Source organism: Cricetulus griseus, chromosome 3, assembly GCF_003668045.3.
Source record: "Cricetulus griseus strain 17A/GY chromosome 3, alternate assembly CriGri-PICRH-1.0, whole genome shotgun sequence".
NCBI classification, from domain to species: domain Eukaryota; kingdom Metazoa; phylum Chordata; class Mammalia; order Rodentia; family Cricetidae; genus Cricetulus; species Cricetulus griseus.
The window spans coordinates 50,415,311-50,439,736 of NC_048596.1; the positions used below are offsets into that span (position 1 = coordinate 50,415,311).

At 52.1% G+C, this 24,426-nt stretch overlaps 1 protein-coding gene across 5 annotated transcripts; it reads right to left on the reverse strand.

The window, feature by feature from the left end:
• Window positions 1–1,461: 1,461 nt before the first annotated feature.
• On the reverse strand, window positions 1,462–20,407 carry Rab3il1 (RAB3A interacting protein like 1). Of its 5 annotated transcripts, none has more exons than XM_035441982.1 (11): window positions 20,264–20,407; window positions 11,380–11,635; window positions 10,870–10,965; window positions 10,711–10,788; window positions 9,870–10,088; window positions 8,866–9,012; window positions 8,216–8,344; window positions 8,003–8,115; window positions 5,493–5,592; window positions 3,077–3,143; window positions 1,462–2,482 (listed from the first exon to the last, which is right to left on the reverse strand). In XM_035441982.1, the coding sequence occupies exons 1-11, from the start codon at window positions 20,272–20,274 to the stop codon at window positions 2,400–2,402; spliced, it is 1,299 nt and encodes a 432-aa protein (XP_035297873.1). In that variant the 5' UTR covers window positions 20,275–20,407; the 3' UTR covers window positions 1,462–2,399. The 5 variants fall into 5 exon arrangements, with proteins under 5 accessions (XP_035297873.1, XP_027262544.1, XP_027262542.1 ...); XM_027406743.2 differs by lacking the exon at window positions 8,866–9,012 and adding an exon at window positions 18,870–18,939; XM_027406741.2 differs by lacking the exon at window positions 8,866–9,012.
• Window positions 20,408–24,426: the final 4,019 nt, after the last annotated feature.

Here is a 24,426-nt window from a genome sequence, read left to right on the forward strand (position 1 = left end):
CAGAGGACTTACCCAGAGCCTGTGCTTTGCTTGCAAGGCAAGCCTCTACCCTGAGCTAAACAAACCCCACCCTCAGGACCTTTGTGTTCTCCAGTGCCTCTATCCATTTACATGAAGGAGAACAGCATGTTTTAACGTTGCTAAGAGGCCGAAATAATGGGTTGAGAGAGGGCTGGGAGCTATGACTAGTGCTAAGCTATTAATTGCTGTTACCAAGGTGTGGCTGTGTTGATGGCCCCACCTGTGGTCTGATCTGGTCAATGCTTTGCAGCAGCAAGGCATGTAAGTCAGCAGAGGAAGGTCCTCCACAGGCCTCTGGAGTGCCTCCTGGTGTCTCTTTGGTCCTGCATATGGCTGAACCAAGAACACAGAAATTAGGGACTGATTAAGTCCAGGGCTCTGGTTTTCATCCTCCCCTGTCCCCAGGTGAAAAGGGTTGACATAGAGGATGCCATGGGGAATCTCATCCAGTACACCAAGTCCTTCCCTGACATTCTCCTCTGTCTTTACTTTCCTCCACCCAGTGACCTGGACGTGTTGCTAGTATGTTTATTATTGCCAGTGTCCAGCACAGAGACCACCCCTGTATTGGTTAAATGAATGAGTAGATGTGACAGGGGTCTGGTCAGCGACCAGCTGTCTATGGGGACTGGGAAGACTGAAAAGGATTGGAGCCATAATGGGGCAGGGAGGGGACGTGAGAACACAGAGGTGCAGTGGAGGAAGAAGCGTCCTGGGAACAGGCTACTGGCCAGAGAGCATGTGAAGGCAGAGGACCTTGACAGAGATCTGGCCAGCCCCCAGCTGATCTAACATCTGAGTTGCACCTGGGCCTCAGGCCAACAGACTTTCCGTGGGCTACCTACCTCTGACCTAACCCGGAATCTGTTGCATCCTTCTTTCAAGAAAGCACAAAGGCCTACAGGTGTGGCAGAGGCAGGAACCCCAGGACATCTCCTCAGTCCTACTTTGAGGTGTTTGAGGGCCCTGGTTATCCCCAACCTCTTTCAGCTTGTGCCTGCCATGCCTTGCTAAGAACCCATCTAAGACGGGGGCTAGGCAGTCCAGCACTTCTGTAGTCCCCATCTGTCCTACAGCAGGTAGCACCAATCAATCTTGCACTGTCCTGCCAAGCCCCGAGAAGATGAGATGCTTCGACTCCAGGTTTCTAATAGGCTGGGGGATCATCTCTGAGGGCTAGGGGATTCACAGGTCAGAACTGAACACACAAAGTGGAAAAACTCATTTCAATACCCCATAGCACCATGAAATACTAAGGACAACTCCAGCAGTCTTCCCAACAGCATGTAAGTGGTGGTAGCAGTGGGGGTGGTTTCAGGGTTTGGGTTTAATCCCAAGCACGAGGGCAGTCAGGAAAGGATTTGATTTCATTCCTTCAGATGCCCAAGCTCTGGCCAGAGCCCCAGGGCGCAAGAGTGAAGGCCACTGCTGCCTAGCCCCTACCAACAAAGCCTTCCTTTATTAAATAGAGATCGTGTTACATTCCACTTGAAGGAAATAGGGGCGTGGTGAGGGATATGTCCAGGTTGGATCCCCCAAGTGCAGTTCCTGGTGGGCTATGATGGATAAGGCAGGGTCCAGATCCTGGGTGGCCTGCCCACTCCATGCAGTCCCACATACAGGGTCCCTGTAGTCTGGATGGCTGCCCACAACTACATCCTGAGGTTCCCCTGGTGGCACACTTTAGGAAGAAAGAGCCCAGACCCCTGGCAATTTTAGGATCAGTGACTCCTGGAGATGGGGTTGAAGTAGGGAGGGAGGGGAACAGAGAGGCCTCTATGCAGAGAAATGGGGGGGGCGGTTATCTAGGACTCATTTTCAGAGCACTTTGTGGCAGTTGTCCCTCTGCCATGCTCAGATTGGAGACACTTGCCCTACCTCTGGAGCAATCTGAGGCCACTTGGGAACAGGGTGAGAGATGGCCACAAGGGGGTGCTGGTGACCCAGGGCTTAGAGGCTGTGGCAGAGCACACTCTGGAAATCCAGCCACCTTAGAACAGTCCCTTTCTGAAGACGTGGCAGCAACAGAGCATTGGTAAGCAGCAGGGAATTGTAGAGGGGGTACTGGCTGCTCAAGGGTCCCCTCTCTAGGGCTGAGCCTCTCCCGAGTATGGCTCCGAGCTCCTTGGTCTTTGGCGCTTTCTTGAGATTCTCTTGGTGGCTACAGAGTCCAGTGGGCAAGAGGGTCATCTCATGAAGTCCAGGGCAGGCTGTCCTTCTGTCTGTCCCAGGAGGAATGGGCGGGACTGGCTTAGTGCTGTCTCTACAGCCTGTCCTTTCAGCTTCTGGCTCAAGCTGGCTCCAGGATTTCTTGTCTGTCTGTCCCAAGGCAGCTGTTTGCTCTAGCTCAGAGCCTACTTCAGGCCTGGGGCCATGCCCTAGGCCTCTTGTGGGAAGAAGCCAAGCTTGGCTAGTGACATCCCCTTCCGAAGCCTCATAATCTCCCAGAACATCGGTTCAGCTGCAGACAGAGAGGATAGTTCATGGTCACTGCAGGCAACTGCCCTGGCTTTGGGCAGGGCAGTGTTCGAGCACCCCCTCTGTTCTCATCATGGGCTTAGAACTATGCTTTTCCAGTTGCAAATGTTTTTTCACCTTGACCCAGAGCAGTGAACAGGGTTCAGGGCATCAGTCCCCGTGTCTGGAGAAGGACCCAGGAGGCAGGGGAACCATGTTATGGTAGCCATGAAGAAATAGAGAAGAGTCACAGGACAGACCCATTATAAAGAACCTTGAATGTCAAAGCCAGTAACAGGAATGCTGTCTCTGCTGGCCCTAGGATTTCTAGGAGAAGAAAGAGCAGCATGACCCAGATACGTGGAAGGCACCAGGTTTGCTCTCCCAGTGAAGCAGAACCCATCACCAACGAGAAACAGGGATACTTTATTAATGTACAATGCTCCCTTTGGCTGGCCTTCTACTAGAAGGGACTCTATACTTTTGCCTCTGCAGCTGCCGGACAGGTAGGGTGCCTTCAGGCACTTAACCAGCCCCATTCTGCCCTATCTCCCTCCCTTGGGCACTATCCCAGAAAAGAACACATGGGGGCACTCACCATCCTGCCGAACCAAGCCTTGCTGGATATAGCGAATGTAGGTGAAGAAGTTGCACACTGCAGTGATCTGTAAGCAGAATGCAGAGGGTGTGACTCACTGATTTCCCATACTCTAGGGTCCCCTCCAAAAGCCAATGTAGACCCTATCTCAGGACAGTAAGTCCTAGGTACCTGGCAGAGCCAGGGTGTGCGCGCTCTGACTCTGCTAGAGCTCAGCTTCCAAGATTTAATTAACAGTAGCAAGACTCCCAGAGCTCCTTAGAGTAACTGCTGCAAGTGCCTGTAAGCAACACAGCAAGTAAGACACAGACACTCCCCATGCCCATTTTACCAGTGATCGAGACTGGTAAAGTGTGGACTTAGGAAGTGGTCAAGCTACAAAGCAATCAGGCAGCCTGCACCAGCATCCAAGCTTAGTCCCCTGTGGACCTGTTCCTTCTTAGCAGGAGGTCTGGGCCCACCAGACATAAGCTAGGTGCTGTGTGCAATTCCATGAAAGGCAATTAGAGTTGCTGTCCCAGGCTGCCTTGTTCCCAGGCTACCTGAGGACCCCACTATGGCTAGAGGCCTGTTCCTGTCAAGCTCTTATGACCCTTCACTGGCACAGCTCCAAAGACTCTACAGAGAGGAGGTGACTCTGTTGTTATCCTGCCCAGAGGCCATCCCCAGGTCTGGTCCAATCTCACTGCCTCTGAGGGTTTGGGCAACATTGAGCCCATGGTACCCTCCTTTGTGGAGGGAACACAGGCCAGCTCTTTGGCTAGGATGGAGGGAGATATGTGTTCAGGACTCCCTCTTGATCTAGCCAAAGCTCAGCCCTATCTTGGTTTGTCTCCTTTCCCTGCCTCATCCTGCTTCCCTCACTCCATTGAGAAGTTCCAAAAATGTCCACATAGGCTCTGCATCTTGAAACCAGCCAAGAAGGGTGGTAGCAGGCAGCTGGGCCCACAAGAGCCTCTACCCAGGATTCTGGGACAGGGAAGCCTGACATGTGAAGTACCCAGAGGCTGGTGAGTGAAAGAGACTGCAGGGAGGGGTGGTGCTCTTGCTAGGCTGCCAAACACATAGAACTTGCCAAGAGGCCAAAGAAGGTACAGGGAGCTGGAGTTGGGGGAAGGTTGCAAAGGCAGGGGTGGTGTGAGGAACTATAGGAGCATCAGCCATGTGTGGCTGAGCCTGGTGCTAGGAAGGAGAAACAAAGTGGGGGGAAGGGAGATGGCACAACTCTGATGCCAGGTGAGCAGCTGGCAGCAGGCAACCACAAGGGGCTCCTGAGCATGCAGTGGCAGAGTGGTAGAGTTTCTCCCTAAGGCTGCACTCTTTGTTAACACTTCATCCCTCTGTCTGTCCGAGCAAGGATCACATAGACCCTCCATTAGACCCTCCTTAGCTCTGATCTCTTCTGCTACACAGCTGTGCCCAGCAGAACCACACACCAAAGTCACAATAAAATAAAGTACTACATATAGTTAAGCAAGACACAAGGATGGCCCTTCTGTTGACCTGTGGGTTGGGCTAGGAAGGGATAAAGGAACTTGAGGTCACAGAACAAGGCTCTGGGCACCCAAAGGAGGAGCTGCAGACAGTTCAGTCTGAAGACTCCATGTCTGGGCTGTGCGGCCCTGTTTTTAAAGGCCATGTGGTAGAAGCTGAGGGTGTCCCCGGACTACAAGGACCATCGGGGACACGTGGAACTGAATTCTACCAACAGCTGCAGGAGCTTGGGAAGGACTCTGAACCCAGAAAAGAACCCACTTAGCTGAGCTCTGACTGCAGCTGGTAGGTCCCTGAGCTGAGTATGCCTGGGACATCAGTGTCCAGGCTCCTGGCCCAGGAGAAAGGTGGCAGAATATAACCACAGGACATGGTGGCTCATGCCTTTAAACCCAGCACTCGGGAGGAAGAAGTAGGAAGATCTTTCTAAAATTCAAGGTTAGCCTGGGCAAGTTCCAGAACAGTCAAAACTACACAGAAAGTCCCTATCCTGAAACAGAATAAAACAAAACAAACAAAGAGAGTATATTACCTTTTGGATGGGGATCTAGCCCATTAATAGAGTGCTTGCCTACCGTGCACAAAGCCCTGGGTTCAGTCTCCAACATGGTAAAAACCAGGCATGGTAGAGCACATCTGTAATACTAGTGCTTTGAAAGTGGAGGCAGGAGCATCAAAGTTTAAGGTTATCCTTAGTTGCATAGCAATTGGGTTATGAGAGACTGGCTAAAAAAATAGCATATTATCTTAAGTCTCTATATTTATGATCATTTGTCACACAGCAATAGGAAAACAACACATTGATCTGGCTATGGTCAGAGTTAAGTCTCTGCACCTCTGAGAGTTGTTCAGGCTGTGCTTCGAGGCCAGAGGTCCCTGTGGTCCCAAAGAAGCCCAGTGACACTTGTGAAGGATAACTCACCCTGGCCCGGGATGATGGTGAGATGTAATAATGGCTCTCAGAGTCCCCGAGGCGGATTCGGTGGTGACAGGTACGGGCCAATCCACTCAGGGCACACGTGCTGGAGAGAACAGAGGAAGTGGAAGGCACTGAATGAGGCTCAAAGAGGCAGGAAACATGTGCTAGCTAGAAGATACATGGAGACTTAGCCCAGGAAGCAGGTGGGAAGTAGGGCCTGACTTCCCCTTCCTTCCTCTCCCAGCTTCCAAAGGACCCCAGGGCCAAACAAATCAGTGGGATGGGGTGAGAGTCCTCAGGAAAGACCTTAAGTGCAGCTGGATCCAGGCCCACTCCCCACGCCCCTTCCACTCTGTTCCTTTTCCCACACAAGCAGAGGAGCTCAGTCAATTTCATGTCATAGCAAACATAACAAAGTCACCCTCTGCAGCCTCTAAAACTGCCCCCCCCCAATTACTGGGGACTTTACTTCCAATCACCTCTTTCCCTAACTGAATTCTGTCCTGACTGCCTCCCACTTCCCACATAGGGGGTTTTCATTTAGCCCTGTGTGGTCCCCTGCTCACCAGGCCTCACTAAGAACCCCCTCCCGCAGCAGGGCGTTGGTAGCACAGGCCTTTAATCCCAGCACTTGGGAGGCAGAGGCAGGTGGATCTCTGTGAGTCTGAGACCGGTCTGGTCTACAAGAGCTAGTTCCAGGACAGCCTCTAAAGCCACAGAGAAACCCTGTCTCGAAAACCAAAAAAGAATGTATTTGGGCTGGAGAGATGGCTCAGAGGTTAAGAGCACTGGCTGCTCTTCCAGAGGACCTGAGTTCAATTCCCAGCAACCACATGGTAACTCATCTGTAATGAGATCTGGTGCCCACTTCTGGTGTGTAAGCATGCATGCAGATAACTGTATACATAATAAATAAATAAAATCTTTAATAAGTAAAAAAGAAAAAAAAAGAACCCCCTCCCATGCCACCTCTCTCCTCAGCCATGCCTGGGAAACCCACTTAGCACCTTCAGCTACCCCCCCCCACACACATATTAGGTTTCCATGGTCCCAACAGCCCATCGTCCAGCCTCCCACTCCCAAATCTCGCTCCTCCACTAGTCCCTGCCTCCACAATGAAGCCTAGAGGAGCACCTACTGGGCTCCCTCCCCCCACGCCTGCACTTGGTTGCCATGTCCTCTGCCTACATCATTCTTTTGCTTGGATTCCCTCAGTTCCTTCTACCCACTCTCTACTCTCCTTACCCTTTCTTCTCTGTGTTACAGCCATGACTAACTCATCATCTTTCCGGTGGCTTCCCTATTGCCCAGGAAATACAGAATCGCAAGTAAAGGGCAGTTGATAGTGTTTGTTGCCTCTTCCTTCACTGTGAGGCTGAGCCTTCACTAAAAATTCACCAGAGAACTTTCTTTTAGGGTAACACACACTGATGACCCCAAAACTCTTAGCCTAGTGAGTTAGTGTCTAACTGTCCAAAACTCTGACCTAAACCACCCCCTGAGACTCTCAGTCCCAGCTCCCCACTCCCTGGCTATGTCCTGGCTCTGAGGTGTTTACACTCCAGCTTCCCTGGCCTTCATTCATTCCATTCCCTCTGCCTGTAAAGCTGGCTCAGATGTTCCCTCTGTGAGCCAGGCTTCTCTTGTGGGCCCAGCCCCACCAGTACAGCTCTGCAGGTAAGCTGCTAGGGCAGTAATTTATTGGCAGGAGATAGAGCCAGATGCTAGCAATCACTTATATGCCAATCAGAGCCCAGGATCTCTGTGGGACAGAAGAGGAGAGAGAGGAAGTACAGATGGTGCCAGCCAGAAGAGACACCACAGCTAGCAGCAGGAATTTTTGTAAAAAGTACTTCCTGGTCCTAAATGGGGACAGTGATGACTTTTTCTCTCTTGTGGTTTATTGTTCTCACATTTTAAAAAAAAAAGATATATTTATTTATTATATATACAGTGTTCTGCCTGCATGTATGCCTACACACCATAAGAGGGCACTAGATCTTATTATAGATGGTTGTGGATCACCATGTGCTGGGAATTGAACTCAGGACCTCTAAAAGAGCAGACAGTGCTCTTAACCTCTGAGCCATCTCTCCAGCCCCTGTTTTCACTTTTTAAAAGCAGAGTTTTGTGTATCCCAGGCTTGTCTTGAACTTGATAAGAAGCAGCCAAGAATGATCTTTGACCTCTGATCTTCCTGCCTCTACCTCCCAAGTGCTGGGATGCTGCCATGCTTGATTTTGCAAGGTGCTGGGGATGGAGTCCACGTCTTTGTACATGCTAGTCAAGGACTTACTAAGCTATAACCCCAGACCCATGTCCATCTCATGGGAGTCCGTAGGCTAAGTCATAAACTATAGAAGACAGTCACCCTGAATGTTACTGTCCCTACTCATCTATATCCCATGAGACCCAAGACCGAGGCTCCTATCCCATTTCCCCAGAGTGCTGCCTGAGGCTCCATTTTGGACCTCCCCACATGGGCAGGAACATGCCCAGGGTACTAAGCTTACTTGATGTTGTTACATTCAACAGTGGGCACCTTCACAGTGGGCAGAGTCTGTGAAGCCACAGGCTCGATGGTGAGTGTGTTGTCCTCCACAGCAGCCCGCACCAGAGCTGAGAGCTATAGCAGACCAGGGTAGAGCAGTGAGAAGCTGGGTGACTGGGAACAAATGAGCTTGGTCCCCCAGATAGCCACCCTTGACCCCCTTAACCCCCCTCACCTCCTGCACTGTGAAGTCAAGGCAAGGGCCCACATCCTCCCGGTACACCCTTTCTAGGAAGGGGCAGTCCTTATCCAGGGTAGGTGATGCCCTCCAAGCCTGGAACTCTGAAAACAGGGTCGTATCCACCTGCAGGGGAGGGGAGCCGAGTGGGGGCAGTCAGGGATGAGGGTGAGCACCTCAGAGATGGCAAAGCTGATGGAGAGGAGAGCAGGGAAATGCAGGAGGGCTCAGTAGACCATCAGGCCTGTCCCCAGAGCCAAGCAGGGGAGCAGAGTCCAGGGGAAGAGGAGGTCCTGTCTGCCCTTTGCACCAAAGAATTTAGAACAACACAGTTTGTGTCTGGGTGTACATTAAGTTTCTTGGCACTGCAAAATTACAGACATGGATCCAGGGCCTTGGCCTGAATGCTGCTACTGAGTCCTTTTGGAAAAAATATCAAGAGCAAGCCTGTAAGAACCTGTGGGTCCCCGGAACCCACAGGTCTCTTCGTCTAGAATGCACATATATGTACATGCACACAGGAGAGAACATTTCACAGGTTTCCCTGCTGCCCACTGGAGGGGGCAATGATGGCCTGCCCTGGGCTGCATGCACAATGAGTGACGCCCAGAGGGGAGAGGAGGAGTGACCCCTAAATGAGCCATTACCTGTCGGGAAAAGGAGAGAGAGGTAGCAGAGTTGGGGGCCGTGGGGGGCTCCCCAGATGGGAACTGCCAGGTAGGCTCGTAGGTGAGGTGGATGGCCTTGCTGGGGATCACGCACAGGAGCAGGGAGAGTAGAGGGGGCAGCCCAGGCTGGGCCAGGGGATGGGTGGACAGATGGACAGACAGACAGACAGACAGACAGACAGACAGACAGACAGACAGACACAGACAGGAGGAAGGAGGAGATGTCAGTGTCCAGTGGGAAGCTCAGTGCTCAGAAGGGGACCGAGAGAGCTTTGCTTGCACCTTCTAAAATCTCAGGAAGCAGATGAAGAGAGTTCTGAGCTTGGACAGGCTTGAGCAAGAGCCCCAGGAAGCTGGATCTCATCCCATGTTTCCCCAGTGTTCACCGAATACTGCCTGAACTGCCTTTTTTGTGTCCTCACAGTTCCTCCCCTGGAGGAGGGGGTACATGTGGCATGTGAAATAATGGAAGTGCTAACAGCTACCCAAGGACTGGTCATGTCAGTCCAGTCTGGACCAAGCCTCCCTCCCCCTTTTCCTTGCTGAGGCAGGAGAGAGATGCTTTTCTAAGGTCATGCTTGCTTCAGCACCACAGCCAGAGTGCTAAGGACCCAAGAGTACTTAAGTACAGGGTGGTCTTAGACCTCAAGACTGTAGCCACAAAACACCAAGTAACCCCTCTCCAGGTATCCAGTGGCACCTGTCTGTCACTCTTAACATAGGAAATGTATCTCTGAAGAGGTTTCCTGAGAGAAGACCTTCAGGTTCTAAGATAGCTCAAATTCAGAGATTACCACCTCCTGCTTGGAATCAGAGGAGCCTGCCCAGCCATCACAGTTCAAGGGACCCTGAAGCCCAGAGAAGGGAGAGACAGGTGGTAAGTCCCACAGGAGAGGGCAGGCTGGCTCTTCCAGGATGCTCACTTGGCTTGTCAAACAGGATTACCCCTCCCAGTTGTGAGCCCACTATAGCCTGTGCCTCACCTCCTTGCCATCTTTGTCTGGGGTGGGGATATGCCCTGCTGTGGGGCACACAACTGGGCAGAGGGAACTGCTGGTACTCTTATGGCGTGAGTGGCCCTTTCGGGGTCCGGCCTTGGTGGGGCTCAGCAGCTGTGGGTGGAGCTCACGGTTGGGAGAGGCTGGTGTGGACGTGATGACCAGTGTCTTCAAGGCTGTCACCTCTGCCTGCAGCATGTCAATCTGGCCCAGACAAGATGACCATCAACCCCAACATGGGTTAATGTCATCATGGCTACCATGGCCTGTCAGCCAAGCAGCCCCAGCAGTAACTAATGCCTCCCCCACCCTTTGAACAACCTCTATTCTGTAGATAGGGAAACAGAGGCTGAGAGGAGACACGACCTCAGATCACATCAGAGACTCTGCTGCAGGAGTTCTCTGGGAACTTCTTGGATCTCCTCCTTAATATTCAGGGATCTCCAGAAGCAAGAATAGCCCAAGCTTCACATTTACTGATTGGCAAGAACTCTAGAAAGGAAGCTGCTTGCCTGTGCTACAGCCACAACCCACATTGCTGCATTGAAGCCAGGAGGAGAACCTGTAATAACCACTGGGTCCTCCTGGACTACAGAGGGGCCAAAAAAAAAAAAGTCTCCAAGGCACTGATGGAGTTGGAGGGCCCTGCACTACTTAATTTCAGACCCACCCTGCCTGTTCCCAGACCTGGGTTCTCTTGTTCCTGATGCCTGTGAGGGTCCGTGAGAGCCCTGTTGCATGCCCTTGCTAGTTGAGGGCAGTACACCCCATCAAGGGCTGTGATGGAAGCGTTGAGCTGGCCTAGGCACACAGGGATGGATCTCACCTTGCCCCAAGCCTCCTTCAACTGCTTCTCCGATGCAGCCTGCTTCATGTTGGCTTCCCGAACCATCTTGTGAGCTTCCTAGAAGAGGGGACACCTCTGCATGAGTGGTCAGAAGACACCAGACACCTCGACCACCCCTCCCCGGGCTGCCCAGCGAACCTGGAACAGGCTGGCCGTCAGTTCCTCCAGCTCCTGCTCCAGCTGTGCACGCACCTTGCAAAGCCGCTCACACTCCTCATCCTTCAGCTTCAGCTCCTGGGTGCAGGCAGGAGGCAGTCAGCCTGCCCTAGCCAGGCTCCATCTCCCCAGCCTGGTGTGAAGCTTTAGACCACCAGTTCACTTCACAGGAATCTGACAGTCTGTGGTTCTCTAGCCCACGCACAAGATTAAAACCCTAGCCCAGCAGCCCAGCAGAGCTGGAAGCAGATTTCCAAATGCAACAAGATGTGTGAAAACATTTAAGACTTCTGAGACTTCAGTGGCAGAATGCGTGCTTAGCACGCTTGAAGCCCCAGTATAAACCAGCCTTTTCCTTTGAGTTCCCAGGACTCCAGTATGGGCCTGGCATGTAGCCTAGGCAAGTGGTGACCCCCTCTCCCTTCCACAGCTACCTGGGCTCACTCAGTCCGGCTGCTCTTCTCATCCCCCCACCCTACCCTGAGCACCCACCTTCTGGGCTTTGTATAGTTCCTCCTTCAGGAACTCTGATCCCTTCTCTCGGATCTCCATGGAGGAGCTGCGCAGGCGTGACACGTCCAGTGGAGCAGCTGCTGAGTGTTCTTCACCCTGGGCCTCCTTCCGGGAAGCAGGGTTTTCCACCAGGCTTCCTGGGGACTCCCTGTGACCTTTGCTGGGGCCAAGGTTTTTCCAGGGGACTGAGACAGCCGAGAGGCCCGTGGGGAGGCCCTCATCTGGTTGGGGTGGGCTGCACGGCAAACAAGGGCATCAGCACACACAGGATGTGAACTCAAGACCTGTAGAGCTGAGCGCAGGGACCAACCCTAGGCCACATACCTGTCACCTGAGCCTCAGTCTGTCCATTTGTAAAATGGAGGCACTACAAGCTGTAACCAGAATGTCACAAGGGCAGAATGACCAAACTCTCTTAGGGGCCAAGGCAGGACTCAAGCACTTTTGCTATCCACCATCCCCAACCTAGGGATGTAGCACGTGGCCAGCACTAAGTCCAAACTCAATTCACATTTGTTAAGCAGAAAGATGAATATAAATTCATCAATGCTTAGGATGAGTCTCTACTCTTACACTATAGGTAGAGATTGTCCCAATGATTGTCATTCCCAAGAGTTGAAGGGGATGGGCAGAAAACCTGGACATGGAAGATCCAGCTAAGTGGGAGCCTTCATCAACATAGTTAAAACAAACTGAACTTTATCAATGACATGGCATCGTTATTGGAAATGTCAATATGATAGACATTCACAAAGGTGGACCAGAGAGGAAGCACCAGGCCTCGGCAGGCAGGAAGATTCTACAAATAGCCCAGGCACAACAGACCCACTTCCTGCCACCCCTGGATTTTGTGAGAAAAATCCAGCTCCCCTTGGCCTTCAAACAAGCATCCCCTCCTCTAGAAGCCTCAAAACCCTCGACTTGCTGAAGCCGAAGCCTTAGAAACACTGGGGCTCTACCCTTACCCAGCCCCCACCTCCAAGCTACAGTACCCCCCTAGTAAGCAGATCCTGGAGAGGGAAGAGAGGAAGGTCTGGCCAGTGGCCTTTGTGCCGAGACAGCACCTCTAGATTCGCTTGCTCAGCAAAATCTGGGGCTCCTGAGCCAGCAGCCTCAGGGAAGCAGTGGCTTGGCGGGTTTGGGGGGGGGGGGGCTGTGCTGACTGATAACAGAGGGAAGTGAGGGGGAGGGGCTCTGCCAAGCCTGCACTGGAAAGATACAAGGCCAAATGAAAGGAAATGCTAGCGGCTATCCCTCTCTCCTTCCTCAAGCCCATCAGAAATTCACCATAGAACCCCTGAGCCTCAGTTTCCCTGAGTAACACAAAGAAAGTGAGATCTCAGAGACCACAGCAGTGGGTCCACTGCCCTGCCCAGCCTTCTCCCTGCCCTGGAATTGGCCCAACATGTGGCCTTGAGGCTCCTGGAATTAGGCCCTGCTTGGCAGGGATGTGGCCTCAGTGAATATAAGGACAGAGAGTCACCATTCCACCTGCCTGTGGGGCAGACAGATTTTCCCAATACCGTGGGGGGGGGGCAGGTCTTGTTGACACAGGGTCCTAGAGGCCTGAGGCCCCTAACAGTGCTGTGGCAGCTGTATGGGATGAGAACTCTGCCCGGGGACTGAGAGTTTTGTCTGTGTGTCAGTGTCTGTGTGCTTGTGATGGTACATGCATGTATGTACATGGATGTGAAGGACAGAGGTCAACCTTGGATGTTACCCCTCTGGAGGTATCAAAAGGTCTCTTACTGGGTTCTGGGGTTTTCTGATTGCTTAGGCTGGACAGGGACCTCTGTTTCCCCACGACTATGATTACAAGAGTGTGCCACCATGCCTGGCTCAAACTCAGGTCCTCATGCTTGCAGAGCAAGCACTTTACCAACTAAGTCAACTCCCCAGCCCCAGTGTGTGTGTGTGTATGTGTGTGTGTGTGTGTGTGTGTGTGTGTGTGGTGTGGGGATGTGTGTTTGTATGTGTGTGTATGTGGTGTGGGGGGGTGTGGGGAATGTGGGGGTGTCTGTGTGGCTGTGTGTGTGTGTGGTGTGTGTGTCTATGTGTCTGTGTGTATGTATGTGTGTGGTATGTGTCTGTGTGTATATGTGTGTGGTGTATGTGTGTGGTGTGTGGGTGTGGTGTGTGGGTGGGGGGTGTCTGTGTATGTATGTGGTGTGTGAGTATATTGTGTATATATGTGTGTGGTATGTGTGATGTGTGTGGTGTATGTGTGTAGTATGTGTGGTGTGTGTGTATGTGTGTGTAATATGTGTGTGTGGTGTGTTTGTGTATGTGTGTGTCTGTGTTTAAGGTTTATTTGTATTCATGTGCACATGTATGCCTCTGCCTATGTATGTCATGTGTGTTGGTACTCACAGGGGCCAGAAGAAAGCATCAGATCACCTGAAGCTATAGTAACAAGCAGCTGTGAGATGCCTGATGTTAGTGCTGGGAACTTGGATCCTCTAGTAGAACCACTGAGCTCTCACTAATCCCACACTTTGCTTTAAATACACTTTACATAGCAATTGTAGTCTTTTCCCATTGCTACAGATAGGAATATGAGCTCAGAGAGAAGAGAGGGACTTCTATGGGGGCCCCCAGCAGGCGAGGGGTAGTGTGGAGACAGCAAGCAAGATCTTCAGCCACTGGCCCCAGCTTCTGGCCAAGTGGTCTGGTATGAAGTAAGTATTGCGGTCATCACATCTGCTTCATGATCAAGGGCTTCTGGGCCCAGGGAAATGCAGTAGGCTTTTTATGAGTTACAGCAGGGAAGCCTTACCCAGTCCCAGCTCAAACTAGCTTATTAGACCCTTGCTCCAGCCCAGAAAACATCCTGACTAGAGTGATGGCCTAGGGAGGGAATGAAGGGGACTGTGGTTAAGATCACAGCCAGGCTTTGCCCTGGGAATGTCTGAAGTTCCTGGAATCTACTTTCCCCATAGATGGACAGAGAAAGCATCAAGAGAGGGATGCTATCAGAATCAAATAGGAAGTTACTTGTTACAGCGCTACAGGTGACTAGGGATCAACCTTTACTTGGCAAAGATTCCTGTAATGCTTGGCCTGACTCTGGCCCTGCAGCTGAACCTACAGCCACTCTATCCCATGGGAGTAGAAAGTTGTCTCCTGGAGATCGGGGCCCAACTCCACCTTCTCGAGTGGGAAATGACAGTCACACCCAGCTTCATTCAGCAGTGTGGCCTGGACCACACACAGGTAGGGTCTGGGGTGGGAGTGGGGGTCAGGCTGAAGAAATACCACCATTCCGCCAGCTGTCTCTGACTTCAGTTCACTTCCAGGGGGATGGGACCCTATTTTATAGCCATAAAACAATCTAGGAGGCCCGAGGCAGGGTCTCTGTGGCATCCTTCCTACTCGTAGAAAAGGCCAATGCTCAAATGTTGAAAAGTAGGAAGCAAGAGAAGGGCAGGAGGGGAAGAAGGCACAGCAAGTGTGTGGTGGACACTCCAGTCTGCAGATTCCTTCCTTCTCACTTCCCAGCTTCAAGGCTAGTTCTGGTGATTCATGAAATTCAGAGGAAGAAGGAAAGGGTTCTACAGTCAAACTGAGCCAGGCTCTGGGACTGCCCACACACTTCAACCACCATGTCATCCCCTCAGGTCTCCAGTAGGTCATATCCACCATCCCTGACCTCCTCAGTCTAGGTTCTTGGGAATACAGTCTTGTCGGTCCAAGCTCTGTGGAAATACAGCCTTCTGTAAGGCCTACTATGGGATGGGAATGAATCTTCTAGGGATGACAGATACTAAGAGTCAAGGTCAGAGTTGGATGTGGTGGTACAAGCAGGTCTCCGTGAGTTTGAGGCCAGCCAGATCTACAGATCGAGTTCCAGGACAGCCAGGGCTGTTACACAAAGAAACCCTGCCTCAAAAACAAAAACAAAAACAAAGCAAAACAGAGTCAAAGTCAGAGGCAAATGGGGTGGCCAGCATGACCCATCCTGAAGCTGGATTAGGAGCCTAGGGCCCCCACATACAGGAAGTGCTCTCCTGGGTCACTTCCCCAGGAAATATAACGCAGTGGCTGCAGCCCTCAGTCCACCAGGCCTGTCCTAAACAGGCAGCGGGGATTTTTGTCCCTATCCTCAAAGCATAACTGAAGGAGAACTCCTGAACTCTGTAGCCTGTTAGTCACTCAGACACTAGAAATCCCTCTTGGGTCAGGAGCTCCTGGCCAGAGCTAAACAGGATTCCTCGAAGCCCTTTGAGCGTCTACCTCTCCCAGCCTGGATAAACCAGCCTGCTCCGGGCTCTTTAGCAAGTGGGCATGGCCCTCTGCAGCTCTTTCTCCAGTTAAGAATCCCTTCTCTCTTCCAGGCCACAATGGTTTCACTAAATAAACAGCAGAGGGGGCCCTGAGCGCAACTCTGGAACCAGGGAAGGACGGGACTGGGAGCACACTTCCTATTATGCCCGAAGAAGCTACAGAAATCTTGCCTGGAATTGACTGGGGGGGGGGGGGAGATAGTGCCATGGTACTGGAGCAGGATTCAGACTCATTCAGAAGACTAAGAATGACAGACATATGACATTCACGTAGCAGCAACAAGGTGCCAGGCAAGGTTTTGTGGCTCTCTGTAAGCCCAGCAAACAGTCTAAGTCTCTTCAGGCCCAAATCAACAAGAACATAGGGTTTCCAGGTTCCTGGTTCAGGTTCAGGTCAGCCCACCGCTTCAACCACCATGGGTGTCGTGATAGCACTGTAGTGAGAGGGACTCCACAGTCTAATCTTAATGATACAGTAACCAAGCATGAGACAAGGTTGGTGGCCTAGCTTGGAATACATAGTGAAGAGGTGGTAGGATGGGAACTGACCCCAGACTGCAGGCACAGCACAAACAGCATGTGACTTGCTCCTCACAAGCAGGAATGAATGGAGGTTTCAGAGAAGTGAGGCAGGATGCAGATGGGGTTTGAGGAAGCTCAAGTAAGGGTGGAGTGGTGAAGCGAGATGCCTAGGGCCGCCTTGCCTGCCAGGCAGGAATGAGCTGAGCGGGGCACACAAAGCATTGTAGGGGGTCAATGGGCATGGGCGGGGGTGGGGCAGGACTTGGGTAGGAGGGTAGGTAAAATATGCAGCACAGTAATTGATTAACTAAGCTAATTTAAAACCAAAGGAAAGCTAAATGAGAATAGTGGAATGGGAATGAGGAAGTGGGGGGGGGGGTCTTCAGGGAAGCGAAAGGGGGTGGCTCAGGCTTTTGGGAACTACAGGGTGCTGTGGGTGGCTCATGGGAAAAGGCAGGACAGTGGCAGCTGTTGGGAGGTACCAGCGGAACAGCCAGCACCTGGGCCTGGGCTTAGGGATAGCAGAGGGGGCACCCTGAGAATCAGAGATACATCTTGTCTCTCTGGTGCTAAGGATCTGGAGTTGGTCGGAATCTAGCGACCCAAAGCAAAAAGGCACAAGGGACAAGCAGAGACAGGATAGGCCTAGGCCACTGCTGGAGGGGAGTGGGGCAGACTAGGGGGGGGTGTCAAGACAAGCAGCAGGCCCTAGTGGGAGGAAGAGATCAAGAGACTAAGTAGGCAGCCAGGCCAGATTCTTCCTGCTACTGCCCCTAGGCCAAGCTAGGACAGCCTAAGAGGGGACTCAACCCTCTGCCTCCCCACCAAGAGCCAGGCCAGGTCTGGATAAATGAGGGTTACATGTTCTGCTTGTATAGGCTTCTGGGGGTGTTTCCTGTACATTTAGTTCAGATTTTACCCATGCACACACACACACACCCCTAAGACCTCTGACATATAGCATGGACCTAGTGCCTACAGTGCCAGCTTCTACACCCTGATCCTTCAATAGCTACAAGAAAGCTCCCAGGAGCTACCATGGCATCCCCTTCTCCCTACCTTTTTCACTTTGTTCCTTCCCCTCCTGATTCCCCAACGTTTACTGAGCACATATCCAGTGCTGAGGCCCAGCAGTGCTCTACTGTGGGTCTTATCTGATCCTGAACACAAATGTGCTGGGCAAGGAACAGCAGGCAAGATACTTCCATCTGTTGAAAGGCCAGGGTGGGTGGAGAGATCCTGGCTGCACAAGTCCTTCCCAGAGGGAAGGCCTAGTTGCCTGACCTGGAGCTCTCAGTCCCCTGTGACTTAGGTCTTAGGACAGGAGTCCTTAGAGCAATGAAGTGACTTGCTGAAGACTGCAGAGCCTAGGCCAGGCAGTGGTGGCACACACCTTTGATCCCAGCACTTTGGGGCAGAGGTAGGCGGATCTCTGTGAGTTCAAGACCAGCCTGGTTTACAGAGTAAGTTCAAGGACAGGCTCCAAAGCTACACAGAGAAACCCTATCCCAAAACAAAACAAAGCAAGATTTCAGAGCCTAGAGACCTGCAATTCTGGAACTCCCTAGTCACTGGCCTGGGGCAAAGGCATGGCTCTTGACACCTAGAAGGCTGGGCCAACTTTTTTTCTCAGCAGTCCATCAGTAGTCCTCCCTAGAGATGGGTCTAATTAGTCCCATCCAGTGAGTGGGAATCTGACACCAGAGGGTCACACCAATGTTATATGGCTGCTCAGTGCTACTAAACCCAGACTCTGGACTCTGATGAACAAACGTAAAGTGTCCAGGACTGTGTTAGGTGCAGAAATTTCAAAGTATCATCCTCACTTCATCATCTAGAGTAGGCTTGGCCCCCAAGACCACAGGCCTATGAAGCTACAGGAAATGGAGAAGCCCATTATAGGGTGGGTGGGGGGGTGGAGGATCAGTCCCTTAAAGTGAGTTAGACAGTAGGCATAGCAGTGCAGCACCAAGGAGGCTAAGGCAAAAGGATCAAGAATTCTAGGCCAGGGCCAGTGAGATGGCTAAATGAGGAAGGGGGCTTGCTATTTAAGTATGGGGCCTTAGTTCATTTCCTAGAGCCCATGTAAAAGTAGGAGAGTACCAACGTCATAAAGTTGTTCTGTGACCTCAACATATATGTGGTGACATTTTACACACACACACCCTGCATACTAATAAAATTTTATCTAAAAGAATTCTGGGTCAGTTCTGGGTCACATAGGTGGCAAGAACCTGCATCCAAAAACAAAGCAACACAAAGTGAGACTGAGGCTGGAGCTACAGCTCAGTTAGTGGAGCCCAGCACACACAAAGCTTGAGATTCCAAGCCCAGCACTGCATAAACCAGACCTTGTGTCGCATGCCTGAATCCCAGTCCTTGGGAAATGGAGAGAGGTGGCCATCCTTGACTATACAGGGAATTTGAGGCCAACCTATGCCACCTGAGGCTTATGCTCTGGAATCCTAAGAAGGATCTCTACTCCTGGCTCCTACAGAGTCCAGTCACGTCTGTTCATCCCCATTTAGGACCCTGCCATTAACAAATACCCAAGAGTGATAGCTTGGTTCATCTTACAGCAGGAAGCTAAGCCCTAGAAACCCTGGATTTGCTTGCTGCATTAGCATGAGGACCTGGGTTCAGTTCCCAGATGGCCATATGTACCTGCAAGCTCAGCACCGTGAGGGGACACAGCACCATAAGAATCTCCAGGGTATACTAGCCACCAGCGTAGCTGAAAAACAAGTTCCAGGTTCAGTGAGAGACTCCTAACTCAAGGGAATACAGTGGAGAGAGACAAGACACATGGCATCCCCTCTGACCCCCATGTACGTGTACACACACACACACACACACACACACACACACACACACACACACACACAGAGAGAGAGAGAGAGCTACAGCTCGCCCCAGCCCAGAGGAGGGGACCTGCACCCTTCGGGTCTTACAGCAATTGCCTCAGCCCACCCAGCATAAAGGCTCACAACTTCCTTCAGACCAGGCTGCTCCTCAAACACACAGCCCTGGACAAATCAAACAAATGCATCCTCAAGCAGGATTGCCTCAACCTCTGCAGGCACCAAGAACTCACCCCAAACACTTTCCAAGCCTAGCTAGTCTCTCTTCCTGGAGTGAAATTCCAACACACACAGGCTGGCTTCTGCTCCCTCTAAAAGATCCAAGCCTGTCCACACCTCACATGAGCTGGGTTTGGTATCCTGGCTGGAGTGGAAGTCCCATTTCTTTCCTAGCCCTTCAGGTCAAGCTCAGTTGGGGCCCATAAGAGTAAATAGATCTCACCTGTTCCCCTCCCCAGGGGCCCCTTTGTCCTTCTTCTTATCCTGGGACAGTTCTTAGTAGGAACAGCTCCCACCCCCACCCCAAGACCTAGTCTTTCCAGGGGAGGGAGAAGGTATTTGCCTACATTCAAGAAAGGCCATCAGCCTTGTGAACACGGGGCAGGATCTCCTATTAGACTGACCACGAACAGTTATCAGCCTTAAGGACCAATGGCCCTAACAGATGTGAATGGGGATGAAGGATGTGGAGAGGGCTCACCCAAGTCTCAGGATCTGTGCTGTTCCGCTCCATTCTGCGGGTCAGCACAAACCCATCCCAAATCTGAAGGTTTCAGTGAACTGACCAGGGACCTTGGAGAGACACAGCTAGCTTTCTCAATTGCACTGCTTTCCCAGAGTTCATGGGTGTTCCCTCCTTCAAATGCGTGCCCCAGATTTACTTTGGGATATACATACTACCACTTATTCCTCACCCCACCCCCCACTTCTCTCATGCGCTCCATTGGAGCTAGGAGGAGTTGGCCCTGTCACCTTCCCACCCTGGGGCAACTAAAATCGGTCCCGTCAGGATCCTTTCAGCGCTCGGGCAGCAGCGTGTCCTCACAGTACAATACACCCCTCCGCTGCAGGCAGGGCTGGGAGTACAGATCATCTCCCAAGTGGGGTGCAAACAACAGCAGTGCCCCCTGTTCTCCCACCCTAGGCGGCCAGCGCGGCCCAGACCGAGCGCAGCGCCACTGGCATGCGGGGACCTACCCGCTCCACATCCCGGCGCCCCCGCTCTCTGCGTTGCCGCAGCCGCGTCCACGCGCACAGCCAACTCTGCCCGGGCACCAGAGCTGCCCTGCAGCCTGTCAATCGCTCCCCCGCCGGTCTGTCCCGCTGGCCGCCAAGGTTCGCGGCTCCGCCCCACCCCAGCCCTTCCCCTGCCCTGGGCGGGTCACGTGCCCGAGAGGCGGCCCCAGGCCACGTGCCCGGCCCCGCCCCTCTTCCAGCCCAGCCCTGTCCCTCTAACTGCGTGGGGACGGTGATCCCGCTGAGTGAGGGCAGAACTGGCCCGTCATCTCTCAGTCAGAGTTGGCCTTGGCCTTTCCCACTCACTCTGTGCCTCTCACTTCTGGACCACCCTTGCTTGAGAACCTACAATGGCTCCCGAGGGTCTCAGCTATGATTCTCCCGCAGATTGTCACTCCAAGCGGCCAGACACCTCCTACACACTCAGACTTCTAGCCGTGTTACCAGACTCTGAAGCTCAGAGCTCTGCATCAGTCCCTGGACTTCTGGGAATGGAGTGGGGGAGACCCCAAACTAGTCCCATTCGTTGAAGAGTTAACCCAAGAGAGCACTACTTTGGCTCAACTTACCAATTCTGTTTTCCAGGGCCCTCCCCATGTACCTCTGAACATTGTTCATCCCAGTCTTTCCAGCTAGCTCTCCTCCAACCTCACAAACACCTGTCAATCCCAGGTATTTAAAAACAGAGCTGAGCCGGGCATTGGTGGCGCACGCCTTTAATCTCAGCACTCCGGAGGCAGAGGCAGGCGGATCTCTATGAGTTCAAGGCCAGCCTGGTCTACAGAGCGAGTGCCAGGATAGGCTCCAAAGCTACACAGACAAAGCCTGTCTCGAAAAACCAATAAATAAATAAATAAATAAATAAATAAAAGCAGATCTGTAAAAAACGAATACCTGGCCACTGGTCACCTGTCCCTCAGTTTCTCTGGCCTGCCTTTATCCTGGCCCTGATCACTACCCTGAATGAGGTTTAGCCTCTGTTCATGATGGATACAATGAGTAGAGCCCATAGCCAATCCCTCCTGTAGTGCTGCTAGGACCAGCTCCCACAGGCTGGGTCTACAGAACTCTCTGGGCTTCTGAGAGAGAACACAATCTCAATTCATCCATCCACACAAAGAGACATTCTGCTGCCCCTTCTGAGCTATCTAAGGACCATGCAATAGCAGGAGACCCTCTAGGCTGGAACCCCTCCCTCCCTCCTCCTCTCCCTCTCCCTTAATCCCCTCTTCTCAGTGGGTGTGAGTCATATATTACCTAGGCTGATCTCCAGCTTCTGGACTGCAATGATCCTCCCTCAACTTCCTCAGTGGCTGTGACCACAGGTATGTACCACCATGCTTGACTTATGGAATCCAGTATGGTGGATCATAGGTGAGAGACCTGCTTTCAAGGGCCTCTACTGCCAGAGCCTCAACTTGCCTAGGACCCATCTTCACCAACACAGTGTCACCTTTCAAAACAAAAACAAGTTTAGGCTGGAGAGGTGACTCAGCCAGTAAGGGCATGCATTGCTTTTGCAGAGGACCCAAGTTTGGTTCCCAGTACCCACATTAGGCAATTGATGACCTCCTCTGACTCCAGGTCTGGGGGACCCTAAGCCCTCTTCTGGTCCTAAGGGCACCTGCATGAATGTACACAACCCACACATGGACATATACACATGTAAATATTTTTTAAATAGAAAAGAGTGCTCCTTTCCCAGCTTATAGGAACAAGCACTTGGTGAGTGAAGCCAGGCTGGAATCCGTGTCTTTTCCCATGGCTAGCATCTTATGGCGTGAAGAACCAGGACAGCCCTCCAAAGCATCCTTCTCACCTTGAAGGACTCTCAGTCCAGGTCTCTTGTGTCCTTCACTCTCTATGGGGTGGCTATCAGGCTATGGCATCTCCTGGGTAAGGACCAACCCTTTCTTGGAGCTAAATTCCTCCACCCAGCCCGGCCCAGTTTAGGGGCTGGCCCAAAGCAGATGTCAACATTTTGTTGTTGACTTGAACCCTTCACCAGCTAAGCCTTGAGCAAATGCTGTTTTCCTGCTCCTTGTTCTGGTCATTATCCAGGGGGGGAAAGGAAAAGAAGACAAAAAAAGAGTCCAGGACAGGGTCCTTGCCTTCCAACCCTTTAAAAGCCAGGGCAAAGATAAATTATGGCAGTGGGATTAGTGAGAGATAAAGGGGAGGAGGTGTCAGCAAAGGTCTACAGTGCAGGAGAGAGAGGCCTCACCCTGGGAGCCCTTGAGGGAAGCCTCAAAGGACAAGTGTGTGGTCATCACTCTAAGAGCATTGACATGCAATTACTAACCAAAAATATCCTGTCATCTATACATCTAGACTCTGTGAACTCCCAAGCCATACACTTTCCTCCAGGCAGCACAGGGAACCCTTCTGTGCCACTGGAAAGGGATGGACTCAGAGAAGTTAAGGAATCTGCCTGATGTCACACAGCCAGGGGTGGTGAGGTTGAATCACTTTATAGCAGTTTATCCAAGAGACAGCCCAGAACCACTGGTCTTGCTGGAAGCTGCAGCTGGGTACAGACAGCCCTCGGACGGTTGCTGAACATGTACTAGGTGCCTGGCCCAGCCAGTTGGAAGGGAGAATTAAAGATGTGTCTATATCACTAACCACTGAAAGCCTCATCTCCCCCTCCTTCCCACACCACCACCCACTGTCCATTCTCCCCTCCCCAGATCATTACCCTTAGCCACAGACCCTAGGCTGAGACTGAAGGCACATGAGACTTGGGAGCTAGCTGGGACAGCAGTTAGGTCTGTTTCTAGCTGTGACCTACCATGAGTATCTTGCCCTCTCTGAACTTCAGCTTCTACTTTAGTCTGACCCTCAGGTTGGACCAGACAATCAGGGCTCCTCTCTGAGTGCCCACCCTATAGGAAGCTCCTGAAATTCTTCCTTATTCAAAAATAGCCCATTCTGACCCCCATGTCCCTGCAGAGAAGCAAGACCCATCCCCCCACCTCCTCTCAGTGTCCCAAGACCAGAGCTCACCTGTTTGCATCCCAGGGCTCCTCTCTACAGTTCCTCTCAGGTACAGGACCCAAACCTGATGGGGCATAGCGGACAGTGCCTGAGCTCATGGCCAAGAACACTGGGCATGATCCCCGGGCAGGGCACTGCCTGGGCTCCTCCGAGGCTTCCATGTCTAGGAGCCAGACTGAGGTCCCTTTGGACACCACCAGGAGGGCAAGCAGCGGAGCCTGCCTCTCCAAGCCAGGCAGAGCCTCACACTAACCTTTGCTATCTCTCAAGAGCAGCAGCCCAGTGGCCGGGTGGGGCCTCCCAGACAGGCTTCTATCTTCTTAAACCCTTAATTATTAACTCCTAAGGCTCATCGAGCAGCGGAAGACATGGGCCTCCTTCCTGGGTTGTGGGCTGTGAGCTGGACAAGATTCACCTAGGAGCAGGAGGGAAGCTACTCCCCCAGGCTGATGCCCAGGGCTTCAAATCCCTTAGAGACTGCCTGTTCCCTGTCCTCCCTGGCTGAAACATTGGGCAGAGCCCATCCAACCTGGTTCTATTAGCACTGGTTGCTTATTTGCCTTTGGAGAGCTACTCAGCAGCCCCTTAAGCACTTGAACTACCATCACTAAAGAGCAATTCAATGTCGTTTCAGCTTCTCTCTGTGCCTCTGTTTCCATAAAATGGATTGTCAGCCTCTAAGGCATATCCAGCCAACTGCCATTGCCTTTTCTTTCCAAACATTGTCCCCCATGTCCCCTCTCTCTTTCTTCTGAGCAGGGTGGTCATAGTAATGCTGGGATTTAGGCCAGAGCCTTGTGCATGCAAGATAAAAACCGATAAAAGATAAAAAAAGCCACACACCCAATCCTTACAATTAACGTCAACTTCCATTCCATTTTGTCCTTTTCAAGATGGAAAAGATTTCTTCCTTGGCTGCGTGACCTTGCACCAGTTGGTTAGCCTCTCTGGGACTAGCCCCTTGTCTATAAAATAGGAACTATTCTTCCCTATGGGAGACAGTAGTAGCCTTCATGGAGGGTCTGCCTTAGTATCACAGGAGCATCCCCTAACTCCCTCCTCCCCTATTTTCACTATTGTCTCTGGTCAGCCTTTAGGTCCTTCTGGGCCCCTCCCCACCAGCGTCA